Consider the following 27,259-nt stretch of genomic DNA (forward strand, 5'->3'; position numbering starts at 1 on the left):
TTTAAAACAAAACACAACTTGCAAACCATGTGAGATACGACAGGAAGCAGTCCCTGCCAAGGGCATCATTTATTTACATCAAGTTTAACACTGTTAGCAGTTCACAGTCAGACAACAGAGTGAGAGAATTAAATTAGAAAAACAATCGAAAATATATTACAGTAACAATTAAGAACAAATACTTGACAACAGTGGTAGTGTGACCCATGACTGACATGTTTTAGCTAAATCCCACATGGTCTCACTGGGTACTGTGTCCCCTTAGCAATGCACACAGTGCCCACTGTGGGCTTCGCCCTCTGTGTACCACCCAGGCCTGCAGTGTAACCTTTGGTATAAACATTAGGGTTTTAAAGAGTCTGAATTAGCAAAATTTAGGACAAAGTTCTATCAACCACCATAAAATGTTCAAATTAACTTTTACCAAGCAAGCACAAAATTGGGGTTTCTCCACTGATAGTCACTACAGAATCTGATTGTGAGGGAGAGAAAGTGCAGGGTTACAAGGAAGGCTTTCAGAGTGCAGTGTGCTCAGGGAGCGTATCAGGGCAGCACGCTCACCACGCTACTGCTTCTGCCCTCAGAGAGAGGGAAGCAGGAGCTGTGGAGAGTACCTGCCCTTCTCTTTAGTTTCTGAATACTCATTTTCCTGAAGGGCCTTTCATCAGGTCTCAGCAAAGGCTTCCATGATGGAGTGTTAAGTGGTATAGTGGAAGCTGGCCGTCAGATGGAAGAATGCTGTTCATGTGGCCCCGATCATCCGCATTCTTGCCATTCACAATACAGACAGCATGGGTCTTAAGAACACCAAGCATAATGTAGGGAACTAAAGACCCTGAAGCATTGCAGCCCTGATTCAACAAAGAACTTACAACTGATGAAAATTAAGAACCTATGAATGTGAAATTTTTAAGTCCCACGTGCCACTAAATTGTATGGTCCCTAAAAACAAGATGTTCAACTCCTATTCAGGGCCACAGAAACAAGGCAAGCAAATTCCACCCACAAAACTCTGTATCTCCTTTTTACTAACTTGTTGGTATTTGACAATGCCTCCCCCATGTCCTAAGGGATTAGGGCCTGGACCCTGGGAAGAGCAGAGGACCGACAGAACAGCCCCGTTCTCCCCTGAAGATGCTAGCGTCTGAAGGTAAGCGGCCAGACTTCCCGTTGGATGGAGCAGGTCTGCAGACCTACTCAGTGTCCCACCTGTCCTCTCTGGCTAATCGAGTTCCACTACTGTGTTCAGGTTGTGTAGCACCAGGGAAATAGAGAATATTATCATCTAGGAGGGGTAAATAGTCTGATTTACAGGTATGCATGGAGTGAGGAGGTGTGTGTGGAGGGAGGGTGGGTCCCTCAGCTCATCATAGGGCTGAGAAAGGCCTCCCTCAGCTCATCATAGGGCTGAGAAAGGTGAGGCATTTTGACTGGGGAGGAGGGATCTTCTAAACTGACAAGGACTGTGAGTCCTGATGAAGTTTGTTTTAAGATCTAACACACCAGCTCAGCAGCCAAGTATTTCTCCCAGCAATGCTCAGGAAGCCATCCTTGAAGGCACAGGCCTCTGAGCATGGCCTCTGCCACTCTGTCAGCTTCTAATCAAGATAAACTGCCCCGGATCTTATCCAGGGCACAGCACATGGTCTCCCGGGTCATGTGGGGACCTAGTCCAAAACGAGAGTTATCATGGAACACACAGTCAAGACGGACACGTACACATGGCATGGAAATCAGCAGCCTTACAAAGACAAGCCGGAGACAACAGTCAGCTGCCAGCTTCCTCACTAGCAGGATCGCAGGCAACAGCAGTGAAGTTGGAGCACTGTGCTGTGCTGACTAGTGCAGCTGACAGCAACCAGTACTCCAAGCACTATGACCCCTAAGTTGGAAAAATGGAACTCTATGCATGAGACATTAGGAGTGGGCCAAGTTTTAGAAGCATCCCGAGGCCACACCTCTCTACCTGGGAGGCGATCCTAGCAGCATGGGAGCCATGGGCACCCTTGGGCTGCCTTGGCCAGTCTGTGCACAGATCCCCTTGGAACTGACTTGCTCTAGGCTCCTGAATGCCTACAAAACTCAAACAGGAATTTCCAAAGACCTGGACGCTACCTGACGAAGCTAAGGCAGCTGACAGTGGATGTAACAGTTACTGGCAACAGCAGATGCTGAGGGTGTAAAGATGGATCCCAGATCCCGGTGAAGCAAGTTAATGCAAGCAAGATGATGAAACGGGTCGCTAAGAATAGAAATAAAGTCAACCCAGTACCGACTCCCTTGAAGACACAGCCTAATGATGACAATGATAGCACTAGCAAAGATACACAAATATGGGGAGGTCAGAAAAGTCACCTCTACATGATTTACTACAAATTCAGGGAGGTTAGAGTATAGAGTGCAGCTAGATGTAAGCTGCCTGCCTCCACATGATTTACCTGCATATATGATTATCTAATAGGTGAGGTAAGCTCAGCTACCTTTTTTTAAAGGAGAGATGATCAATGTCAATGTCATTAATAACTGGTAAAGAAATTCTGGAAATTTTCCAAGTACATCAGTTCTCTACCTTCCCCCGCCGAGATATTAGTTTTAAAAGATACTGTCAACATGAACAGGAAATGAGTCTGCTCTCATCACAGCAAGGACGTAAGAGCTGAGCATATACCAGGTGACTGCTCTAAAGAAAGAGGGCCTTCATCTTCCAGTCCAGGCCCAGACAAGCTGCTGGGCTCCAGAGGGACTAACCCCCACTCCTCTTGAGTCTTATTCTGTGGCCCAGGCTGATCTGGAACTGGAGACTCTCTTGCCTCAGCTCCTTCACTGCCAGGATTACATGCCACTACTTTACTAGTTCTTAACAATGAGAACGAAACCAAAAAACTGGTCCCAGTTTGCTGAAGTTCCCAGCTCTAAACTATGAGCAGTTTCATATGTAATTCTGTAGCGAACTCCAGGTGAGTCTCTAGCTGCAGGTCCAGGTCAGGCCATCCTCTATAGATATTCACAATCCAGCTTTATAGTTGGATTGCATTTACTTCTCAAGGTGCTTTCCCACTATGCCTCAGTCATTAAAATGACACAACAATAGATTTCTTTTTGAACAAAAAGGAATGTAAGACTGGTTTTGTTCTTTTTTGTTTTGAAATAACTCAGGTTTAGACATTTTTAACTACGAAGTGCAGATTTCTGTGTGGCTGAGGTCTAGAAGAACAGGGCTATGTTGGCTTCATAACCAAACTCTACTAAAGGCTTGTTTGGCTACACTGTCACCGCCAGGGCCCGCCAGGGCCTGTGCTTTACCAGCGTGCTGCGCCATGGATACTGATTGTCTAGCTGAGCACCTCTCAAGGCAGCAGGAGCGGTGGAGAAACGCCAGTGTCAGGACTCCTGAATTCTCCCCTCAGCTCTGCCACTAACTGCTCGAAGATAATGGACTAGTGACAGCCATCCTCTCCAGGTCCTTCTTCTGCAAAGAAAAGGGTATAGAGTGTTCTGTTCAGCCAGTGGTGTTTGAGACCTGGAGAAGTTCTTGGGAAACATACTAGCTACTCTCTCAGCCCACCAGGAATTCCAATGTCGAGTGGGGCGAGTTCATGAGGTTCCCTTTAAAATCCTCTACAGGACTACTGCGTGCTCCTGGGTTAGGAGTGAACACGAGCAGTTGACATTCATGGAGTGTGTACCGGGTGCCTGAGCCATCTAGTCTACAAACTTTACCTCACATTACTGGCGTTGCTGGATCCCTGAAACTCAAAAACCCAGTCTTCAGTATGCTAAGAAACGGTTTAATCAGTCAGTTGTCAACCAAGTGTTAGAACATTTCTAACTGCAACCTGACAATGCTGCCGGAAACTAGTCTCCACTATGATGACCTTACACAGAGGCCATCCTGAAATGACCCAATCAGTTTCTCCCTAGAGAGATCTAGTTTGGTGTACCATGTTCAATTCAGTTCAATTTACTACAAAACACATCTTTTAAGAAAAGCCTATTTTAAGGTTTCTCTCTGAATGTAATGATGGAAAACACCTGAAAATGTGAAATATAATTGTAGCCAAAGCTTAAAAAAAAAAAGCTTCCTGTAAGCACAATTAGGATATATTCACTACAAAATGCAACGTGAAGGTGGGGACCCAACTGAAACCACAAGACTTGTGCATAAAGGAATGAAGTTGTGGCAAGACACGCATAGATCAAACGACTTTAGGACCCGCCATCTGCTGTTTTCAGGCTACATAAAGTAAAGTAACATTTTTAATTTCTAAAAGCAGTTTTCTCTGCTTTAGATTCAAACCTTCAAATCTGCTGTTTTTAAGCTGGTCCCTTGCAGGTATATAAAAAGAAAAACCTAAATCATTCTTCCATAGCAAGTTGACAGGGCCTCTGTGACCTGAGGTCTAGTCCCTGAAAGCTACACAGTTCATGCATCATGGGGCGTGTGCTACAACAGTCAATGCTACTCACGGCAGTGCCGAGAAAGTCAGTTCAGCTCTCGGACTCAGGGGTGACCCACTCTGCAGGACAGAATCGGTGCTGCCCTCAGCCCCTCAGACTGAGAAGAGCAGGGAGCTGAGATACTCAGTAGTGTTTCTCCAAGCCTGTTTTCAGAACTCTGAAGGGAAAACCAACTATCCAACCAACCAACCAACCAAACAAACAAAACGAGACCCAAACCTGAAAACAACTATCTCTTATGATATCCCATTATGGCAGGGATGAACTTTAAAAGCAGCATTAATAACGGCCTCAAATTTTAGCCTTCTCCTCCCCATCTATACGAGGCTAACTGCTAAAACAGATTCAAGTATACGGTGCACACAATCGTGGGGAGTGGTGAGGAAGAGGTGGGAAAACTCTCTTCCAGCTACTACAAGGGCAGTAACCGGATCCCTAGCTGCCGGGACTGCAGCCGTGGGAGCACACTGACACCTGCAGGAGCTGTCTCCTCCACTCCAGACCTTCTCTTACCCTGAGCCTTCTCTGGAGCAGCAGTGATAAGTATCCAAATGTCCTTTCTAAGGAGAACTACATTTCTTCCTTGGTCAAGGATGCCAAATGCAATCTGAAATAGTTTCCCTTTAGGATTCTGTAAGCATAGCAGTTCTAAAGTTTCTCATTTGGGAATCAGCGGAGAATGAAAAGCGACCCAATATACCAACACTAAGAGTTCTCCAGAGAGGCTCTGAAAGGGAGCTGCAGATTAGTCTGAAAACACTCTTGAGAATCTGGGCTAGTGCCTTCAATTAATAGATCCAAAGATGGGCGGTGACCTGACAGTGATCGATGACGATCAGGAAGAAAACACTGCTTAGTGAGTTCCCATCTTCCTGCATTAATACTCTGAGAGAAGAAAAAAAAAGATATTTTGTATTGGGTTCTCTTTGGGGAATGATAGGGGTGTTCACAAAGTTAAAAACACAAACCAACACAACACAAAACAAAACTGGAATTAGACCCAGCACCAAAAACATCAACAATATGTTGCCTAAGTTTTTAATCCATGTTACCCTATTAGCTTCCATAACTGTAATTTAGGGACAGGAAATGCCTGTTTTTCAAAGGCAAATCCTATTTGCAGGTTAAACCCTTAGGTTTCTAAGTCTAATTGGTGCTCCCTGAAAATAACCCACTCCTATAATGCACTCTTAAAATAGAGGTGAAAGAACAAAATAAATAAAACTATATTCCCAACACAAACTCCATCAACATCAAGTGCGACGAGGGGGTGGTGTGCTATGTGAGCAGAGAAAGAGCATGGACGACTGAGGAGGCAAGCCTTAGTGAAGAGGCCTTCTCCACTGTCACCGGATTAGTGTAGGGAAAGGTACGAGTAACCACATGATCCAGCAAGGTTCTCTTCTCAGCCTCAGGCCTCTGGGCCCAGCCAGCATCAAAAGGGTACTGTAACTCCTTGGTATTTTAATCAAAAAAAGGACATTTATAGCTGCTCAAGTGGCCATTTTGTCAGTATTCAGGCATAGAAGGTCTCCTCGATGAGAACCTGTAATGACTACTATTTTTGACATCGATGCTGGGTAATGCCCTGAATGCTGCCAGAAATAAAGACAGACAGCCTGCCCAGCAAGGGACAGAGAAGAACCACTAAGACCCACCCCCCATGTCTGTGGTTTACAGACAGCCACCAAGAAGCAGCAAGTGGATACTGGTCCATTAGGAAGTAACATGCTAGGGAGGGGTGAATGCTAGTCGTCATCAGTTTTAGGTGTCAATCTGCCTAAATGTCCCTCCAATTCTGTACTTCTTGTACCAACTAATACACCCAAGGTAAACAGGGCAAAAGCAGACAGAGGGCCACGCTTACCAGCTGAGTATTCTAGCAATCTAATTTGCAGTTCTTGCTACAGCAGCAATGACCCATGGGAGCCACTTCTGACAGCCTTAAGTAAAAACTCCTGCTACATCCCTCGCTTGCTTGGCTTTCTCCTGTTCCTGAATCTGCATGGTGAGCCGAAGCATAATCACCCCAGGACATGCCAGGTCAAGGCCTGTTTCATGATACAGAACAACTGCTAGCAGCCCACTGGAGCACAAAGGCTGTTCCGGCTAGGGAGAGGCTGCACTTTCGTATGACATATGCTCCCTTACTTTCCAGCGCAGGTTCCAACTCTGTCCACGCTACCCTGCTCCACCAAACTGACTTATCTATTTCTGTGACTTCCTTTGCTATTATGAGATGAACCTGTAAACGTGAGAATTCAGGGATCTGAGGTACTTCACATAAACACACTCAAGTATCAGTCTGTCACTTTTTAAAAACAAGAACACAGGAAAACGAGTCCCTTTCCCTCTCCCCTCAGATATGTGTGCATTTCCCACCAGGCTGACAATGGCTACCTCTGCACCACATCACTAATTTCCTGTACACACGACAATAAGTTATTAAGGACAGGGTTTGTCCCAGGCACACCAGCAGCTGTGGAAGACACCTGCAGCTCCTGTAGGCTAAGTTCCAGTTTGCTCACAGCCTCTCGGAAGGCAAATTTGTTGCGAGTCTGAGGGATGCAGTCCACGTACCCTGAGCAGTAGTCAAGCAGCTGGTGCCCAGTGTCCACCAGTTGGCTATTGGGCACAGGTTCCGTGATTGCACTGGACAGTAGGTCGGCACACTCCAACAGGGCCTCTTTGCTGATTTTGTCAGCTGAGATTTTCTCCACTGCCTGTTTGGTTTTTCTCAGGGCCACCTTAGTACCTGCTGTGCCATTGGCCATTTTGGCTGGCGAGATGGAAGATGTGGGCAAAGGCACTTGAGGCGGGGGCATTACTGGCCTCCCAGGTTTCCCACTACTGGGCACGGGCCCTGGAGCTGCCTTTTTTCCTCCCTCCTGGGTTTCTGGAGTGGGCTGTCCTGCAGGTGGGGCAGCTGGCTCTTCCTCAGGGTCTGAGCATGTGGATGGATGCTGCAGTAGTCTCATCACTGGTGGTGGGGGTGGGGCACACTTTGGTTTTACCCGTCGGGGTCGGTCCTTGTCTCCAGAGGATGTGACCTGATGCTCAGACAAGAGCTTGAATTTATTCCCCTGAGAGTCTGTGCCAATGAGCTGCACATCAGCTGGAGTGTGTTTCAGAGTGGGTGATATAAGGACTGGCACTTTGTGGTTGTGGGTGGTTGGGAGGACAGCTACAGCCTTGGCCGGAGAAGACCAGCCTGGCTGCTCTCCATCGTCTGGGACTCCAGCGACTCCAAGTCGCGTCCCACCATTTCTTTCCTTGCCTTTGGGGGCAGCTGCCACTCCAGCCACCCCTACCCCTGGAGAGTCACTCTCTGTGATGGCCGGATCAGGGGCTCTCAGGGGAAGGGCTGTGGCTCCTCTGGGCAATAGTTTGGCTTTTGGTCTCTCCCTGGCTGGAGCGGCACCTTCCTCAGATTTTTTTGGAAGCATGTCATTAGCCCTGTCCACATTCTCTTCTTGCTGAGAAGAGGTGGACACTGTCCTTTCCAGCTGGAGTTTGGACCTCTGGCAGTTCCTGGGAAGGGTCATTGCCATCCTATCCTGCTCTGGAAGCCCTGAGGACATGGAAGATGTAGAGTTTGACCTTGGAAAAGGCTTGGAAGTGTCATCACTGGCTGTGGGTTTACCTGCTCGTAAGCCCAGTGTCTTTTTGATTAAGCGAGGTGTAAAGAAGCCTGTGATGCCAGACCACCCACCCCCAGCAGTGCCACTGCCCCCGCCCCCACCACTGTCATCATTACAGAGGTTCCTCTGTGCAAAGCTCCCCCCATAGCACTTGGCTGGCACCAGATTCGACTCTTGCTGGCCGGGAGTGAAAGAGAACCCATCAGCATGCTGTAGAGAAGCAACAGATGAGAAGTTACCCGTGAGTTCATATTTCTTGTGTGGCTGGTTTTCCATTTCACGAAAAGAGCTGCTGCGCTTAGGGGGCGTGGGAGCATTTCTCTTTTTCATGAAGGAGCTGAAGAAGCCTCCCTTCCTATCCCTGGTGAAGCATGTCTCTTTGGCATCTTCTAAGAGGCTGCTAGGTGACTTATCTCTTTGTTTTCGAGGCAGAGCTGGGGACCCGCTGGAGGCCTGTGCACTTCTAATGAACCCTGCTGAGAAATGGCCAATCAATAACAGGAAAGACAAAAGGTGAGCCGGTAAGCATGATTAAGTTAGAAAAGTTCTATTTGCATTTATCAAACATCAGATGCTGGCATTACATAGGAAACTAATAAATACATCATCAGCTTCAGTGACTAGCGTCCAATTGTGGTGTGGATATTAAAGTGACACGTGCTGTTCATTCTGTCTTCATCCCTTCTCTACAATACAGATGCACCTGCCGTCACCTATCTGGGTAACTCTCTGGGAGCCAGGGGCTGAGAAAACAGAGCTGGTAGCAGCTCTATTGGATGGACAGGGCTGCCTATACTGGCAGGGCAGGGCCAAGGCCCATCATGGCTCCTGGTTCTTCAGGTATGCACTTTCTGTTCTGACCCCTCCTACCTGGTGCTGAGCTGGAGGCCAGGCTCTCGGAGGCATCAAGGCCCCCATCTAAGTTCTCTTTGTTCTCCCCCTGCTTCTTCAGAGTCCGAGTCTTGGAAGGAAGTAGAGGTAATCGAGGCAGGTACGGAACCACAGATGAGGAGGAGGCAGCTCTCCCAAGCTCCTCAGCTACCTCTGTAAGAAAGACAAGGTCTGGTTTTAAAAAAGGCAATCTTAAGATGGAGAAGAAGGCAGGCAATTGAGAAAAGAAAGGAGCCCAGAACACTGAAGTACATGACTGCAGCAGGCGAATAGGCTGTGCTACAGTCCTAGCTGCTCCCAAGGCTGAGGCTAGCAATGCATCAGCCTGGGCAAAATGGCAAGATGCCATCTGGAAAATAAGTTATACAAAAACATATAAATGAAACCAGAGCATATAATCTCATGAGTGCACAGGAACCTATACATGTGGTGCCTTCCCCAGTTGCTTTCCACCTGACTACTTGTGACAGGGTCTCTCCCCAGTCTAGTTCACTGTTTCAGCTAGACCGACCGGCCAACAAGCCGGTGATCTTCCTATTTCCATCACCCACAGGTGTGTGCTGTCATGCCCAGCTTTGCATGTGGGTGCTGGGGATCTGAATTTAGGTCCTCTGACCTGAATGCCAAACACTTTACTAACTGAATTACCTCCCAGTAGCATGTATACTCTCATGTACAATTTCTTTTACTCAACATTATTCTATAGATTTACAGGTTACTGCATATGATGGGATCTCTTTCTCATTATATAGTAGTATTCTGAAGTGTAATATGACCAAAATTGATTTGTCCTTCTAATGGTTGGTTAGGATCTTTCCAATTTTAGCAACTCAACTATGAATACATTGCTAGGAACAACCTGATACATTTGTTGGTTCACAAGGCCATGAACATCTAACTGATATAAACAGATCAGGGTGCACATTCATTGTTCTTCTATCAGGTTCTGACCAATATAACAGCCGTAACAATTTATACCCACATTGCCAGTGTGTAAGTGTTCTGGTTACCTATTCAGCATGCCTGCAAGAACTGGATGCTGTTACTCTATAGTGTATGTAACTTTAATTTTGCCCAATCTGGTAAGCATGTCATGGGAATCTCAATAGTTTAACCTGTACTTCCTGTGGCAAGTGATGTTGCTCATAGCTTTGCATGCTTACTGGGCTAAGTGGGTATTTGGAGAGTCTCACTAAGTGCTGTTCAGATGCTGAATAAAAGAAAAACACATGTCCATTAGGTCGCACTTTTCACTAAAAAGTAGAGAAATATAATTTATTCCATTTCATGCATGTGAAACAAATCAGTACATTCCCCTGTCTCCTCCCCGCCCCCCGGCCCCCTCACACCAACTAACCACCTACAATAGGAAAAACAAAAACTTGATTCTTTTGAGCTGGGAATGCCACTCAGGTGGTAGAGTGCCTGTCTAACATGTACAAAACTTTGGGTTTAAGCCCAAGTACCCAAATTAAAAAATAAAAAACCTTATAAACAATCCCCCCAAACAAAACTTCATTATCAAAAAAGTGTTCACTCTGTTGGTCACCCTTGGCTGTCAACTCATGAGTTTTGTGTTTTGTTTTTTTAAATGTTTGTTTGTTTATATCTTATGTATACAGTGTTCTGCCTCTATGTATGCCCACAGGCCAGAAGAGGGCACCAGATCTAAAATGGTTATGAGGCACCAGGTGGTTGCTAGGAATTGAACTAAGGTCTTCTGGAAGAGCAGCCAGTGCTCTTAACCTTTGAGCCATCTCTTCGGCCCTAAAATGTGCTTTGATTTTGGGACAGGGTCTCACTATGTAGCCCTGGCTGGTCTTGAACTCACAGAGATCCACTTGCCTCTGCCTCCCAAGTGCTAGGATTAAAGGCGTGCACCACTACCGCCCAGCTGAGTTTTGTGGCTTTTACTGACTGAGGCAAAAACATACTCTTTATTCCTAAACAAAAATGAAACACAATCAAATTGTAAAAATTTGCTACCACTTAATAAATTGATTTGGTGTGTGTGAGAGAGATGACAACCTGAAGGAAGGATAAAGACATTAAAACACCGACATTGCACTTGTTTCCTCTTTCTTCTTACCTCGTGTGACAAACCACTAGGGGAAGACAAAATTCAACTCTCAATTTCTTCTACTATATTAAGACTTGAAATTACAAGATCAATTCTATGCGATTATAAAGGGAAGGAAACGTTTGTACAAAATTTCAGAACTGTATCACAGTGTCTAATAGACAGATGAAACTAAGAATTCTGTAGTCCTAGCTCTCCAAGAACAGGGTCTCACTCCATACCACAAAAGGGCAGGCTATTAACTTTATTAGTCTCAGGTTGTAGCTCAGGCTAGCCTTGAACTTGAGAGCTTCCAGCCTCAGCCTCTTGAGTGCTGAAATAACTGGTGTGCCACACACTGCTTACTGCTTGACTTCTTCAGGTACGAGTACTACGTACAAAAGCAAGCAACTTCCTATATGTGTCCATACACCCATATCTTGAGTAAGGACAAGTTTATCTCTACTGATATCCTAAAATATTTAAGGATATAAGTTTTCAGTTATGTGGTTATACAATCAACAGTTCACTCAATGCTTAGGTTGTTCCTATTTTTTCAGTACTATAAGCAATAGTCATATGCCACATCTGCCTATAGATAAATCTTGGTTATACTCTATATAGTTCTAGAAATGGAATTTAGTGATATTGATTGGGGGGGGTCCTAAGTCTTACCTTAGATGTGGTTTAGTTTGAGAATATATTTATTTTTAAGAATTTATTTTAAATTATGTACATATGTGTGGGAATACATACATGAGTGCAGGTGCCCACAGAGGCCAGAAGAGGGCACTGGAGTCTCTAAAATAATGATTCTCAACCTTCCTAATGCCATGACCCTTTAATACAGTTCCTCATGTTCTGGTGACCCCAATCATAAAATTATTTTTATTTGCTACTTCATAACTTTAATTTTGTCACTGTTATAAATCAACATAAATATCTGTCATGTGACCCCTGTGAAAGGCTGTTCAGCAACCCCAAGAGGTTGCAATGGGTGCGCTAAGGCCAGAGTCGCCCACAGTGGATGAAGAGTACCTAAGTGTCCTGGCTGTCGAGCCATCTTCCCAACCCCTAGAATATTTTCACACTTATTTTTTAATCTCCTTCATACTGTGTTAAGAACTACTGAAGTTACTGATTTTCTTTGTAGAGACTGAGTACATTTCAAATCTAAATGTAATTTCAGTATGAAACACGATATAAAAACCCCCAGAACTCCTGGGCAGTAGTGGCGTACACCTTTAATCCCAGTACTCCGGAGGCAGAGAGGTAGGCAGCTCTCTTGAGTTTGAGGCTAGTCTGGTAGACAGAGTAAATTCCATGACACACAGGGATACACAATGAAACCTTGTCTCAAAAACTAAGTAAAAAAAGAAAGAAAAATGAAAAACACAGAACTAAAAAGGTATAAAAAAGCAGAATAATAAAGGTCAAAAGTCAACTTTAAACAGTTAAAAACTATAGTAGCTGCCCATTTTGAATGACCATCACTACCCTGCAACTGGCCACCAGTAGTCAATCCCCAGCCCCAAGATTTACCTTCAGAGATGCTGGAGTCATGAAACATTGTTTCAAAAGCTTGATGGGTTTCAGCAAAAGAGGGCCTGTCAGCAGGGCTCCACTTCCAGCCTGTAACAGAAGAAACGTACAGCCTCCTTGACAGCATCATGCCCAGAAGCACACCAGCAATGGGGTCCACACGCCATGGTGTGTGCCTATCAGAGTACTGCATATGTAGGTGAACTGTGGGATGTATGGCTACTTCCTGGTTCCAGCCATAGAGAACGAGTGCCTACTCCTTGGTGTTGGTTCCTATTCCTACTACTTTCACAAAAATGAGGAAAAGATCGGGAGAATGTTTAGAAAATGGCAAGTTTTCCACTGTTAGAAAAGTGAATTAGTAAGATGGCTCAGTGGTAAAAGTGTTCACCACCAAGTCTGACAACCTGAGTTCAATCCCTGGCTTCACAATGTGAAATAAGAGAATTTATACAGAGACTCCCACACTAATACTGCAGCACACCCCATAAATAAATAATAATAAATAATTTAAAAAATAACTGGCTAGGCACATGGTAGCACACACCTTTAATCCCAAGGCAGAGACAGACAGATCTCTATGAGATCAAGGGCAGTCTGCTGGACACAGTGAGTTCCAGGCCAGAATGGGCTTCATGATGAGATAAAAATCAAACAAAAACCAACCAACCAACAACAATAAAACACACCAAGGTTCCTAAAAATTGAGTGTATAAATCCAGAAGTTTAACAAGCTATCAGAAAGATTACAGAGTTCACACTTGATAAAGGGTAGCACGAGCGGCAAATGCTCACTGAGAAAATAATGCAGTAGCGCGTGAACACAAGCACACTCTTGTTTACTACTCAATTCCTAAGCCTGCATCCTCAAGCAGTCTGATGCTTTTGTCCACATTCATAAGAGATTACTTTCTGGTTTTTATGTGTCTAGAAAATGCATGGGAGTGTGCATTTAGACGCCGACATGTAAGGCTTGTGGAAGCCAGAAAAAAAAATAGGATGCCTTTCTCTACCGCTCTTTGCTTTAGTGCCTTGACATAGGGTCTCTCACTGAACAAGAAGCTTGCCACTTCAGCTAAATATGCTTGCTGGCCAGTGAGCTCCTGGGACCTCTTGACATGCCTGACGCTGGGATTACCGGTATGTGCAGTGGAGACAGGTTTTTCACTAGGGATTTGAACTCAAATCCTCATGCGTGCAGAGCAAGTGCTCTTACACACTGAGCCACCTCCCAGCCCATCACAGGTTACTTTAACAATCATACTCTTAAGTAACCATTCATATCTAGCTAAAAGCAGCCATCCTTCTAATATTTTATGCAAACTCAACTTCTCACTGCCTTATTAAATATACAGAAACTGGCTCTGTATATGGGTCATAGACAGCTATTCTTGGGATTCCAGTAAGACTCAATAGTACATCATGCATTGTGCCAACTGGCCCTGTCAATGACAAGCTCTTTAACATTAATGAGACTAGATCCAGTCTATCAAGACTGAGAGCAAAAATGGTAGATTTCATTAACCACCCTGTTGCTGGTTCTTTTTCAAAGCTCAAATATGCAAAACACTTACATGCTCTCATAAGTTCATATACTTTAGGGGGGCATCCCTCAGGCTGTTCCATTCGATATCCTTTTTCCAGTAGGTCATAGACTTGAGATAGGTCAATACCTGGATATGGTGACATCCCATATGTAGCAATTTCCCATAACAGTACTCCAAAAGCTGTGTAGAGGGATTAAAAAAATATATTTTTATTGGTCCCAATTCCAATTTTCTATACTAATTTGGTCTACTGAGTCTTTCTAGTTAGTCATTCTACTTCTCAGGGCAGTAGAAATTAGATCCAGGATAAGGACAAATTCTAAATGAAACATTCTCAGACCATCCTTACATAGAGCATTCCCTATGACAGAATTCTGGAAATAAGCACAAGCTCACAGGAAAATCAGGAAGCTTTAGAGAGGAAGGACTGGTACAGATCCACTGCAGTGTGAGGTCTGGAATGGACCCTCTTTCAAGGAATAGGGGTTTTGGCTTTGGTTTTTCCCCCCTAAAAACAGGCTCTTACACAGTTCAGGCTGACCTAGAACTTACTATATATAAAGCACAGGCTGGCCTAGAACTTAATATATAGCGAGCGCAGGCTGGCTTAGAACTTACTATATACAGAGAGCGCAGGCTGACCTAGAACTTACTATACAGAGGGCGCAGGCTGACCTAGAACTTACTATACAGAGAGCACAGGCTGGCCTGTACTCCAATTTGTGCTCATACTCCTTCAGTCTCCTAAGTGCTGAGATCAGAGCCCTCACCACCATGTCAAGCTATCTGGCTGCTGTTCACAGTCTTGTCATACTGTTCAGGTAGGTGTCAAAGGATCTGAGCGTCTAAGCATCCAGTGTGCTAAAGTACAGGCATCTGCTACCATGTCTCAACTGTAATACATTTTTTGATTGCTTCTACCCAACCCCTGTGCTGGGGAACAGCCCAGAGTCTTGTACCAACTAGGCAAGTACTCTACCACTAAACTATACCCTATCCCTATGTAGCTCAAGCTGGCCTCACTCCAAACTCCCAGATCTCGTATCTCAGATTTCTGAGTGATGGTATTACAGGTAGGTGTTGATATTTTCTCAGCTGTTTCCACCACCCTTCTCAATATCCTTTTTTTATGTGAGAATCATAAAAGCTCTGAAGAACTAAGGGAATTAGCTGGGCATGGTGGCTTATGGTCCTCACTCAGGAGGCTGAGGTTGAAGAACTGTCCCAAGTTTTGGCCTAGACTATATAGTAACTACCAGGCCAGTCATGGTTAATGTTAAATGTTAACGAATAAAATACATGTAAGAAGTTGTATCAAGCCGGGCGGTGGTGGCGCACGCCTTTAATCCCAGCACTCGGGAGGCAGAGGCAGGTGAATCTCTGTGAGTTCGAGACCAGCCTGGTCTACAGAGCTAGTTCCAGGACAGGCTCCAAACCACAGAGAAACCCTGTCTCGAATAACCAAAAAAAAAAAAAAAAAACCAAGTTGTATCAACCTTACCCCAGACGTCAGATTTGATTGAAAAGGTATTATAGGCCAGACTTTCAGGTGCCGTCCATTTAATAGGGAATTTGGCTCCAGCATGAGCAGTGTAGGTGTCTCCGGTCATCAGTCTACTTAAACCAAAGTCAGCTACCTTCACCACATGGTTTTCGCCTACTAGGCAGTTCCGTGCAGCAAGATCTCTATGGGAAAGAGCCCTGCATTATTCCAGCTGATGGTGAGAAAGAAGGGTGTAAACACGCTAGTCTTGGTTCGGTGTGTTACAGGCAGAATTGATAAGGAGATGCTAACTAACACTGTCATACTTTATGATATATGATAATCACCAGTATGGAAACTCACTAATTTCTACCACTCATTGAGTACCCACAAAGAGGCAGAAAAAAAGACGTTGAACAAAATGAATTCCTTTTTAAATATAATGGGATAGATTTCAAGGGGGAGCAACAGACCCCTCCCTGAAGGCTTTAAAATACTTTCCTAAGACAGAATGACATTTAAAAAATTTGGCCACTAGGTGGAACAAAAGGATCTTGAGTGAAGTGTTAGATGAAACAGCTCTCTGGTTTGAGACTGAAACAGAGGAAGCCTGTGTGTGAAACGGTCTGCCAACTCTCTTCCTTCATGCTACGTCAAGCAAGACAGCTCTGTGGTTAGTCATCACAACAGTCAGCTTCACACACCTATGGATGAAGTTCTTCTTCTCCAAATACTCCATGGCAGAAGAGATCTGAGTCGCCATGTAAAGCAGAACAACTGCTGTCACCTCCTCGCGGCTGCATTCCCGGAGATAATCCAGCAGATTCCCGTAAGGCATGTATTCAGTCACAATGTAGAACGGCGGTTCCAGGGTACACACACCTGACCAAGAACAATTGACAATCTTTACCATTCTATGAAATAAATACAACACATCTTAAACTGGCTGGTAAATCTGTTCTGCCATGCTGTCCTCTGCAGCTTAACAGACCTTTTCAGCATCGGCCTGTGACGCAGATTTCTTACCTTAACCCAAAAAGGAATAAGACCAACATTTCTAGAGCTCTGTATGTGCCCGTTCCCCTTCAACTGGGTGCAAACCACGTTAACTTAAAGTAACAGAACTTAGGCCTACGCTGATGCTCCCTTGCTTCTAACTACTTTGTAAAAAACTATCTTCATAGTCAAGAATTTCACTAATAAATGGCAGATTCCATATTAATTGGTTCCCTTTTGGTATGCCTTTAATCCTAACACTTGGGAGGCAGATCTCTGTGAGTTGAAGGCCAATCTGGCCTACAAGGGTGAGTTCCAGGATAGCCAGTGCTATACAGAGAAACCCTGTCTTGGAAAACAAAACAAGAACAGAAAAGGCCTGATTTTTAAAAAGCAAAAATGTTTACTCAAAGGATCCTTTGTAACCAAAAAAAGTAAGAAACTAGCCCATTGCAGCATATGCATTTCCTGCTTGAATAAACTGATCAGCCACAAGTTTTAATTCACTTTTTCCAGTGGTTCTTTGTTTAATGTCTCCTAATTTTTGATGCCATCTTGAATGCTTGTGAACTTTGAATCTGGGAAAACTACAAATTGGACACGTTTACACAATGCAATCAATCTGTGGCTGGAGGGATGACTGGGCAGTTAAGAGCACTGGTTGATCTTTCAGAGGACTGGGGTTTGATCCCCAGCATCCACATGGCAGCTCACAACTATCTGTAACTCTAGTACTGGGGGATCCAATGCCCTCCCTCTGGCCTCCAAAGGCACAAGGCACACATATGGTACACAGACACACATGTAGGCAAACACCCAAACACTTTAACTAAGTAAAGAAAATTTAAAGGGGCCGGGGAGTTGGTCCAGGGGTTAAGAACTCCAGTTCCAGGAGATCCAATGTCCTCTTCTTATTTCCTTGGGCACTGCAGATGTTTAGAACCAGACAAAACATATATACATATAAAATACAGTGAAAAATATAAGTTTTTTTTAAAAAGCCATCAACTTGGGCCACTGTTGTTTGTTTTAAGCAGTCTACTAATGAAAGGAGAAGCGATGTGCCTACGTGCGCATATGCCTGCATGTGTGTGTGTGTATTTGCAGTACTAAGTCTAAGACTTGATGCTTACTAGCTCTACTGCTGGTCTGCATCCCCAGCTCTTGACAGGATTTAATGCAGTCAGTTTACACCTAGCATTTCCACCATGGTGCTAAAACAAAACAAAACACAACAATCTGCAAAACCATGATCTGAATACAACAAAGGGCTGGGGTGGGAGCGTGGATCTGAGGAAATCTATGGTTTGGGGTTCTTACCTAACAGTTGTACTAGATTAGGATGCTTGATTTCTTTCATCACTGCAGCTTCTTTCAGGAACTCTTCTACCTCCATGGTATCTTCCTGTTAAAGGTACAAAGTATGTAAGAAAGAAAGACTTATTCATTTAAGTCAATTCACAAGCCTACTTGAGGCATTAAAGTAAAGGGGGGCTGGAGGATGGCTCAGTAGTTAAGAGCACTTGTTGCTCTTGCAGAGGATCTAGGTTTGGTCCCCAGGATCCACAGGGCAGTTCATAACCATCTGTAGTTCCAGGGACTCTGATGCCCTCTTCTGGCCTCCCTGAACACTGCACCTATGCGGTGTAAAATGTAGACAAAAACACTCATACACATAAAAGTACTTCTTTTTAAGTAAAAGGGATCACATTGAGTATTCCAGCATATTATCTTAAGATTAATCTTACTAATACAACCTAATATGCTCTACAGAAGAATAACTAAGAATACTGTCTTTGAACTTATCCAATGTCAGACATTGGAATAAAAATGAAAATAAACAGGGCAAGCAAAATTTAACAGCCTCATCTTAAAACTCACCACAGCAGAGGGCTGAGATTCAGTTTTCTGGCAGGTTAGTGTTTGACCTTCTGATTAGATCCTGAGATTCTTTTTTTTTTTTTTTTTAGATTTATTTATTTATTATTTTTACAGCATTCTGCCTGCATGTATGCCTGCACACCAGAAGAGGGCACCAGATTTCATTACAGATGGTTGTGAGCCACCATGTGGTTGCTGGGAATTGAACTCAGGACCTCTGGAAGAGTACTCAGTGCTCTTAACCTCTGAGCCATCTCTCCAGCCCGATCCTGGGATTCTTAAAGAACAAAGCACATGTGCACGGCCTCACTGCTCGCTTCACACTCAGGATATGCTAGTAAACACGGCTGAGCTGACTACTACCCACGAGAACAGCTCACATGAATGACACACCACGGTGCTGAATGACAACTCTGTGATTTTATGCCAGGGTGCTTAAAAAAAGGCCAGTAGGGTCAGGAAAAGGACTTTTATGAATTAAGAACAAGAAGTGATCAGCACGCATGGTAGTGCATACCTGTAAGTCTAGCACTTGGAGGCTGAGGCAGAGGATCACAACTTGAAGACCAACCCGGACTACTTAGTGACACCCTGTCATTTTTACTTTAACTTTAAAAAAAGGGTGTCTCAACTGCAAGAAGGCATAAGGGAGAAACAAAAGGCAGGGGGATAGAGACCAAAATAGGGAGCTTATGATCACATGGAGAATTCTGTTCAGCAGGGGCTGTTCTCAGCAGAACTTATAATTTGCTTCTAAATCCTGATACGATCTCTATCAACAGCCTCCAGAGACGAGCCTTTCCTGCACGTGGGTTGTTCTGCCCTGCACTGTCAGCAGCGGCACTACGGTTAATCACCACCATTTGCTGAAATGTTTGGCACCAGTGGGTGGAAAGTGTTCCAAAGTTGAAGAAGGGCACACGGATCTTTCCAAGTGATTCAGCACACACACACGCCTGGAAACTTAACTCTCAGCAACCCACCTTCAGTGTTTTCACAGCAACCGTAAGGCTGTACTTCTTCCAGACGCCAACATAAACCTCTCCATACTGACCGCCCCCAAGTTTGTGCTTCATGGTAATATCTGTTCGTTCCATTTCCCATTTGTCATGGATAGGGGACACACCATAGACGGTTGGCTTGTTACACTTGGGTGCCGGGTAGTGCAGTGTGGTCACTAGACCATCGGCAACAGTAGAGTGGTGGTGAACAAGCTCTGCCAACGTGCTAAAGCGGCTCTCAGCAGTCACATACACCTGTGGAGAAAAGGAGACTCAACGAATCCAGAAAAGAAGGAACTATTTTTAAAAGCATACATTTCACTGGCCTAGAGACGTGATATTTGCTTGTTTTCTGAGATAGGGTCTCAACTATGTCCTTGAACTCACAGAAATCTACCTGCCTCTGCCTTCAGAGTTCTCTGCCTACAGGTGTGCACTACCACACCTGGCCTGGTTTTTGTTTGTTGTTTTGAGACAGGGTCTCCATTATATAGCCCAGGCTGGCCTTGAAGAATTTATGATGCTTCTGTCTCCACCTACAAGGCACAGGGATCACAGGTGCTGTGTGCTGGTGCTACTAGCACTCCAGAAGGTTATCCGAATTAAGACAGAGTAAATGTTAATACTCAGGGCAAGGGAGATGGCTTAATCTCATTGTAAGCATCCTTCCTATTCTTTCTAAATCAGCCTTGAAGGAGAATGTCCAACACAGCTGCAGGTACGTCAGGCAAACTTGTCCTCAGAATATTTCTAAGCATTAGGACTAGAGAATGTGTAAACTCAGAAGATGCCGGAGGAAGAGCATTAAGAGTTCCAAGTCAGACTGTGCTAGAGCAAGGCACTATCACAAAAAAAGAGACTGCAACTCAAACCTGAGAAGCAGGTAGAATAGGCAATCAGGATCTGCTTCCAAGCTAATAAAGGAGAATTTATAATCCATGGGGAACATAATTGACAGCCACTAATTTTGAAATTAGGAAGTTATATGGGTATAATATTTATTTAATCATCATATAATTAATTATAAATTTTATTTTTACAACACCCCTTTTAAATGTCTAGGCCATTAAAAAAGAGATATAATTGGATTTCAGAGTTATAGATGCTTGTTAATTTGTGATAATTAATAAGAAGTATAAAATAAGATAGTCTTTGGCTGTATCTTTTTTCGAGACAGGATTTCTCTGTGTAGCTCTGGCTATCCTGGAAATTGCTCTGTAGATCAGGCTGGCCTCAAACTCACAGAGAACTGCTGCCTCTGCCTCCGAAGGGCTGGGATTAAAGGCATGCATCACCACCACCAGGCTGGCTTTATCTTCTAAGAGAATATGATTTGTTTGTTTTTAATTAACTGACTGATTAATTTACACAGAGTCCCTCTATATAACCCAGTTTGGTCTCAAACTTGTGATTTTTTTGCTTCAGCTTCATGAGTGCTGGGATTAGAGTGTGTGCCATCATGCCCAAGCTACTGTTTCAATAATAAACCACTGTTTAAAACAAAAAGGTGCTTTATTGTATATAAAAATGTACATAATTCATAAGTGGAGAACTAGTGATCTTTCACAAAATAAACTTCTCACACAAGAACTATGACACCACCAGCACCCAGAATTCTTGCCTGCAAAGGTTTCCACTATATACACTTGCAGCATATGGGACTAGCTCTGTCTGAACTGCATGACGTACAGAAGTCATGCAGTATGTGTTATCTAGTGTCGGTTCTCTTTATTAAACTATTATTCACATGCTATAAAATCAGTATTACAGTATACCATTCCATACCTTTCAGTGCATTTACCGGGCTCGCTAATCAATCACCACTATACAACTCCATCGAAGTACTTTTATCATTTCCCACAGAAAACCCATAGCTATTAGCGACCACTCACACACTCCTCTCCATACAATTCTCTGGAAAATATTACTCTTGTCAATCCACTTTATGTGTATGAAACTCATCTATAGGAAAGTCAAAAAAAAATTACCTGTAAAGGGATAAAAAAACAGGTATCTTAGGCTTGGGGCTATATAGGGTCTCTGTAGCAACTACTTCGGTCTGCTTAGAAACAGAACGTAGCTTCAGATACTACAGAAACAAATAGGGAGCTATTAGGCCACCGCTTCCTAGGGACTTGTGTACAGAACATCATGTTCATTTCTGTTTCTGTAGGAGATTCTATTTTAATAATATATGATCATTTATTAATCAATTACACTGTTTGGTGTTATCACAAATACCGTGGCTGTGAATCAATTTTCTTGCATAAGTCTGACACATATGTGTGGTCATTACTGTTTTGTTTATGTCAGGTAGTTGATGCACAGTGTCCCCCAAAAGACTTGTGCTGAAGGGCTCGCTGGTCTTCAGCTGGTAGGTCCAATCAGTAAGCTGCTTCTCTCTGCTCCCTTTTTGGTAGCTATGAGGTGAGCAGTTCTGTTCCACCACGTGACCCCACCATGATGTTCTGCCTGACCACAGCCTGAAAATATTAGAAAAAGTACTGCAAACAGACTGAACTCTTTGAAACCATGAGTCAAAATAAATGTCTGTGAACTCTTTCTCTCTGGTGTTTGTCATAGAGACAAATAAAAGTAAACAACTAATAACTACTGGGACTTTCGTTACATTACAATGCCGGGCGGTGGTGGCACACGCCTTTAATCCCAGCAGTCCGGAGGCAGAGGCGGGCAGATCTCTGTGAGTTCGAGGCCAGCCTGGTCTACAAGAGCTAGTTCCAGAACAGTCTCCAAAGCTATAGACAAACCCTGTCTTGAAAAACCAAAAACCAAAAAAGCCAAAAACATTACAAACTCTGATTTCATTCACTTGGGCCATAGACAATACACTATGCTTGTATAATGGTACAAAAAGAGAAAGAAAACTAGTAATATATTTCCTATGTTGTATCAGCTATTAAACTTTACAAAAATTGCTTCATTTGGGCTGGAGAGATGGCTCAGTGGTTAAGAGCATTGTCTGCTCTTCAAAAGGTCCTGAGTTCAATTCCCAGCAACCACATGGTGGCTCACAACCATCTGTAAAGACGTCTGGCGCCCTCTTCTGGCCTTCAGGCATACACACAGATAGAATATTGTATACATAATAAATAAATATTAAAAAAAATTGCTTCATTTAATCCTTACAATAATCCTACAAGATGGGGTTTAATAACAGGCAAGGAGGAGATGGAAGTGATAGCTTAGTGGTTAACAGTGTATACTGCTCTTGAAGAGGACTGACATTCAGTCTCTCTAGCACCCATCAGGAAGCATACAACTCCAATTTCAGGAGAATCTGAAGTCCTCTTCTGGCCTGTGTGGTTACTGCACCCACATGCACAAACACCCACCCACAGACACAAACACCCACCCACAGACACACAACACATTATACACCATTTAAAAAATTTAAAAGTAAACCAAGTTGAAAAATAATAGTAATAGACAAAGGAAAGCCAGGTGTGATGCACACCTGTAATCCCAGGACTGTGAAGACAGAAACAGAATGGCTGTTATAGCTCAAATTCAGCATGGTCTACATTGCAAGTTCCAGTCCATATGGTATTACATAAAGAGACCCTGCCTAAATCACCAACCATCACCACCAACACCAGGCAAACTGAGACTCAGGTAAAGTCTCCAAGTTAATAAATAGTGCACTTAGAAAGTAAAGCTGTTCTGCTTGCCCCATGGAGGAAAGGGGGCTCAACCTAAATCAACCATTCAATAGAACAAAACCCGATGTAAGTTTGGGCCTTATAATTTATATTCCATTTTTGTTTTAAATTTTAACTACTATTACTTTATTATTTTGTGTGGATGAGTGTTTTGCTCACGTCTGTGTACCACATGTATACCTAGTGCCAGTGGAGGCCAGAAGAGGGCACTGGATCTCTCAGAACTGGGGTTATAGATGGTGAGTTATTGGGTGAGTGTTGTAAACTGAACCTAGGTCTTCTGCAGAGTGGCCAGTGCGCTTGATACCAGAGCCATCTCTCCAGCCCTAGACAGTTCCAGCCTAACACATCCACTCTACTGAGATTGAGTTTCCCAACATCCAAGTTTCTAAGTGGCTGGGTGATCTGTTTATATTAACATATACTAATGAGAAGCAACTCTTACTCTGAACTTCCTGATGGACATTAGAGTTGATTTCTAACTTTTGCTTCTAAGCACTTAGTGTGTATTTGTGTTGATGATTAAAACAGCTGACATGTACACACCTCTTCAAATATGGCTCACCTTAAACTATTAATTATCTACACGTTTATCCTTATTACCAAGTTGGCTTGAAAGACAGACTCTCCGACATGCTAAACAACCCAAACTCATACAATTAGGCAATACTTTATTTTACCTCAGACACAGAAATGATTTTCTACTTTAACCCTGTTCAGTGCATTTCTACTCAACAGCTAGTCCACATGCACAGGTGGCTGCTGACATGTCTTACCTTGCTGTCTGTGGTAGTATTGATCCTGTAGTGATACACACGTCCCTCATACCTGAGTGAGATGGACAGCTGCCCAGGGCTGCTCTCACTCTCTCGAACCAGGAAACTGCCGTTGATAAGGCTGCTGAGGAGGTACTCTGCCGCACTGCGGGACACGGGCCCATGGTACCAGGAATGCTTCTCCAGGCTGTTCACTGGAGTGATGTAGTTGCTTGGCACCCAACCCTGTCCATTCTTGGAACGAACTTCACTCCACTCGCCATTCTGGTTGTAACCAAGGACTCGTAGTTTTTCACCTAGCCAAGATGTTATCACAGAATGAAAGGGAAAACATTAAGGCTCTTTAAGACTGAGCGAAGGGTTTTAAACTTCAACTTCACTGAAAAATGAACCAAGAATATTGGTGCTTGCTTACCAATATCCTGATTAGTTTCCACTCTGTGGCTTAAATCACAAGAGCATAACAAGAAATGGTTTCAGACAGTATAAGTTTTTAAAGGATTATATATCACTTAAATTGTCTTGCAGAAACTATGTACTGTGCTAAGTTAGTATAGAAAGTTTATTCAAATAGCTAGAAAATGACAGTGTTCGTGTGTGTGTGTGTGTCCATCCGTCCAGAAAGGGGTGCTGGATCCCCTGGGACTGGAGTAACCAACAACTCTGAGTTATCTAATACAGATACTGAGAACTGAACTTTGATCCTCTGAAGGAGCAGTAAGTGCTCTTAACCACTGAACCATCTACCAAGCCCACCCACCTACCCCTTCTTCTTTTAAGACAGTTTCATGTAGCCTAGACTGCTGGACTTGGGCTCATGACCCTTCTTCAGTCTTCTGAATTTTGGATTATAGGCATGTACTAACACCTAGATAGTACTCACTCTTCAAAAGAAAAGTAAAATTTACTTTCACTTAAGAGATATACATGTATGAATATATGTATGTATGTATGTATGTATGTATGTATGTATGTATGTATGTATGTATATAAACACACACATATGATTCAGTGTTAATGATAACAAAAGCTTAGGAACAAGATGTCTGAAATACAAAGTTACTTGTATTTCAGATGATGTCAAAGCAACAAAGCCTTCAATGTAAGCAAATACTTCCTGCCCCAACCTCCCGAGACTCCAGACCCAACAAAGAGGTTTCAGCACAAGAACTGTTTAGAGGATGGGAGGGGTGGTAAAGACTCTTAAGGCTCAACTGTTTCCAGAACTCAAGGTTTCAAAGTTCCATTTTCTCAGTTTCTTCCTGTTTCCCATAAAAAATGAATCATTCTTTCCCATTCCTCTAAAATTAGTCTGTGGAAACAGAAAATAACTGTAAAGTTGGAACCCCAAATCTAAATCACTTGGTGAATCTTTGTATCAGCTTCATTCTCTTGATGTTATTATTAAAAACTTCAATGTACACTTTGTCCCATGCAATATACACTTGCAGCATAGACTAGAAGCTTCTTTGTCAAAACTGATAGAGTAACAGATAGCAATGGTAACACAGATGTTCATCTAAGGACTGTAGTACTTGAGGTTCTTATTTCTAAGAGATACAAAGTTTTCTATAGAGTTCACATCTGTTAGCTCCAGAGAGCAGAAAGAAGCCAATCAATCTACAGTACAGGGCCCAGAAGATACCAGGACAAAACTGGTGAGGGAAAATTCAGACTTATTGTGATAGCCATCTACCTTTCTCCTTTGGCTTACATTATGCTTACCATACCATAACATTATGTTTACCATAACTGGAGTCCTATTAGCCCCTACCATTTCACCTGAGACACCTGGTATGAGAGAAACCACTCAGAGGTCTGTGTAGGAACTCATATATGTGTACATATTATACACTGTATACAGATAATAAGATATAAGTGTCTGGTATGGCAGTGGATATTCACAAATGTGCAGATGCACAGTAGCTATATGTACAAAAGAAAGGAACTTGCGGGCTAGAGAGATGGCTCAGTGGTTAAGAGCACTGCCTGCTCTTCCAAAGGTCCTGAGTTCAATTCCCAGCAACCGCATGGTGCCTCACAACTATCTGTAATGAGATCTGGTGCCCTCTTCTGGCCTGCAGGCATACATGCAGACAGAATACTGAGAATACTGTATACATAATAAATAAATCTTTTTTTTAAAAAAGAAAAGGAACTTGCTAGGGAAATTCACAGAAACGCTTAATATAGGCCATCATAATCAGGATAAAGTCAAAACCCCTAAGGCTTTGCTTTTTCCCTCCTCTTTTTATTAGAATTCCTACCCTGGCAATTTTGACTACTGTGGAAATGGGCAGGGAAACAGACATTGAACCTGCCAGTACAGGAATCTTAGAACTTTCTTTTTAATTGTGATATGGGAAGACATCACTCTGTCATTCAGGATAGATATCATCTGTCCCCTGGGTTCAAGCCAACCTCTTGCTTATATGCACACAATATTGTTTTCTACAAAATTTTTATTTAAAGACAGAGTCTCATTCTGTAGCCTACTCTGGCCAACAATGTTTTGCTTCAGTATCTCAAAATCCTAGAATTTCAAACAAAAGCCACATATTCAACACAAAGTATCTTTTGTGAAGCACATTTATTTTTATTTGATGTGTATAAATGTTTTGCCTGTGTGTATGTATGTGTACCATCTGTGTGTATGATACCTGAAAAGCCTAGAAGAGTTTATCAGATTTTATGATTTACCACTGGGTCCTCTGCAGAAGTGTTCATAAACCACTGACCCATGTTTCCAGCCCCCAAATTTTATTTAATTCAAGCCAACCATCACTTTCAAAAGAGTAACTATAATTAAAGGATAGTTTCTTCTCCTTTAAAATATAAAAAGGCAGACATGGTGTCAAACTTCTTTAATTCCAACACTTGGAATGTAAAGACAGAAGGATTAGGTGTTCAAGGCTAGCCAGCTTTGCATCAAGATCAAGCTTGGGTTACATGAGACCCTGTCTCATTAATAATAACAACACAAAAGAACTCAGAAGTCTGTGTAGGAATTCATATGTGTACATCTTATACATCTTTTTAGTAGTAAGAAATTGATAGAAAAATTAGGTATTAGGTTTTTTAAAGAAAAACCACTGTCAATCATGAGATAAAGGGAATCCCAGTCCTTGAGCAGAATACTAATGGTTCTATAACTAGTAACTGAGAAATTAAGATGATTTTATCAATGTTTCCTTGGTAAAAGAACTATCTTGCAAAATACTGATGAGAAAATTTTACCTAGCTAATGAAGTTCCTAATCACTACTTTGCAAACAGATACAATGAGAACACTGCCATGTAAAGGA

General features: G+C 43.1%; 1 protein-coding gene across 7 annotated transcripts in view; it reads right to left on the bottom strand.

Moving 5' to 3' along the window:
* Nucleotides 1-30: 30 nt before the first annotated feature.
* The window catches only part of Abl2 (ABL proto-oncogene 2, non-receptor tyrosine kinase), a 91,552-nt gene continuing 64,323 nt past the window's right edge, over nucleotides 31-27,259 (bottom strand). For 2 of the 7 annotated variants that reach the window (XM_057770352.1, XM_057770351.1), the window contains 10 exons: nucleotides 23,956-24,251; nucleotides 19,482-19,754; nucleotides 17,938-18,022; nucleotides 16,326-16,503; nucleotides 15,640-15,824; nucleotides 14,166-14,318; nucleotides 12,592-12,681; nucleotides 8,970-9,143; nucleotides 8,339-8,572; nucleotides 31-8,029 (listed from right to left, as the gene is read on the bottom strand). In XM_057770352.1, the coding sequence (XP_057626335.1) occupies nucleotides 6,855-8,029; nucleotides 8,339-8,572; nucleotides 8,970-9,143; nucleotides 12,592-12,681; nucleotides 14,166-14,318; nucleotides 15,640-15,824; nucleotides 16,326-16,503; nucleotides 17,938-18,022; nucleotides 19,482-19,754; nucleotides 23,956-24,251 (2,843 nt within the window). In that variant the 3' untranslated portion in view covers nucleotides 31-6,854. Of the gene's footprint in view, nucleotides 8,576-8,969; nucleotides 9,144-12,591; nucleotides 12,682-14,165; nucleotides 14,319-15,639; nucleotides 15,825-16,325; nucleotides 16,504-17,937; nucleotides 18,023-19,481; nucleotides 19,755-23,955; nucleotides 24,252-27,259 lie in introns of all 7 variants that reach the window. The other 5 variants (XM_057770349.1, XM_057770347.1, XM_057770348.1 and 2 more) reach the window with 3 other exon arrangements.

Source organism: Chionomys nivalis, chromosome 5, assembly GCF_950005125.1.
Source record: "Chionomys nivalis chromosome 5, mChiNiv1.1, whole genome shotgun sequence".
Classification (NCBI taxonomy): domain Eukaryota; kingdom Metazoa; phylum Chordata; class Mammalia; order Rodentia; family Cricetidae; genus Chionomys; species Chionomys nivalis.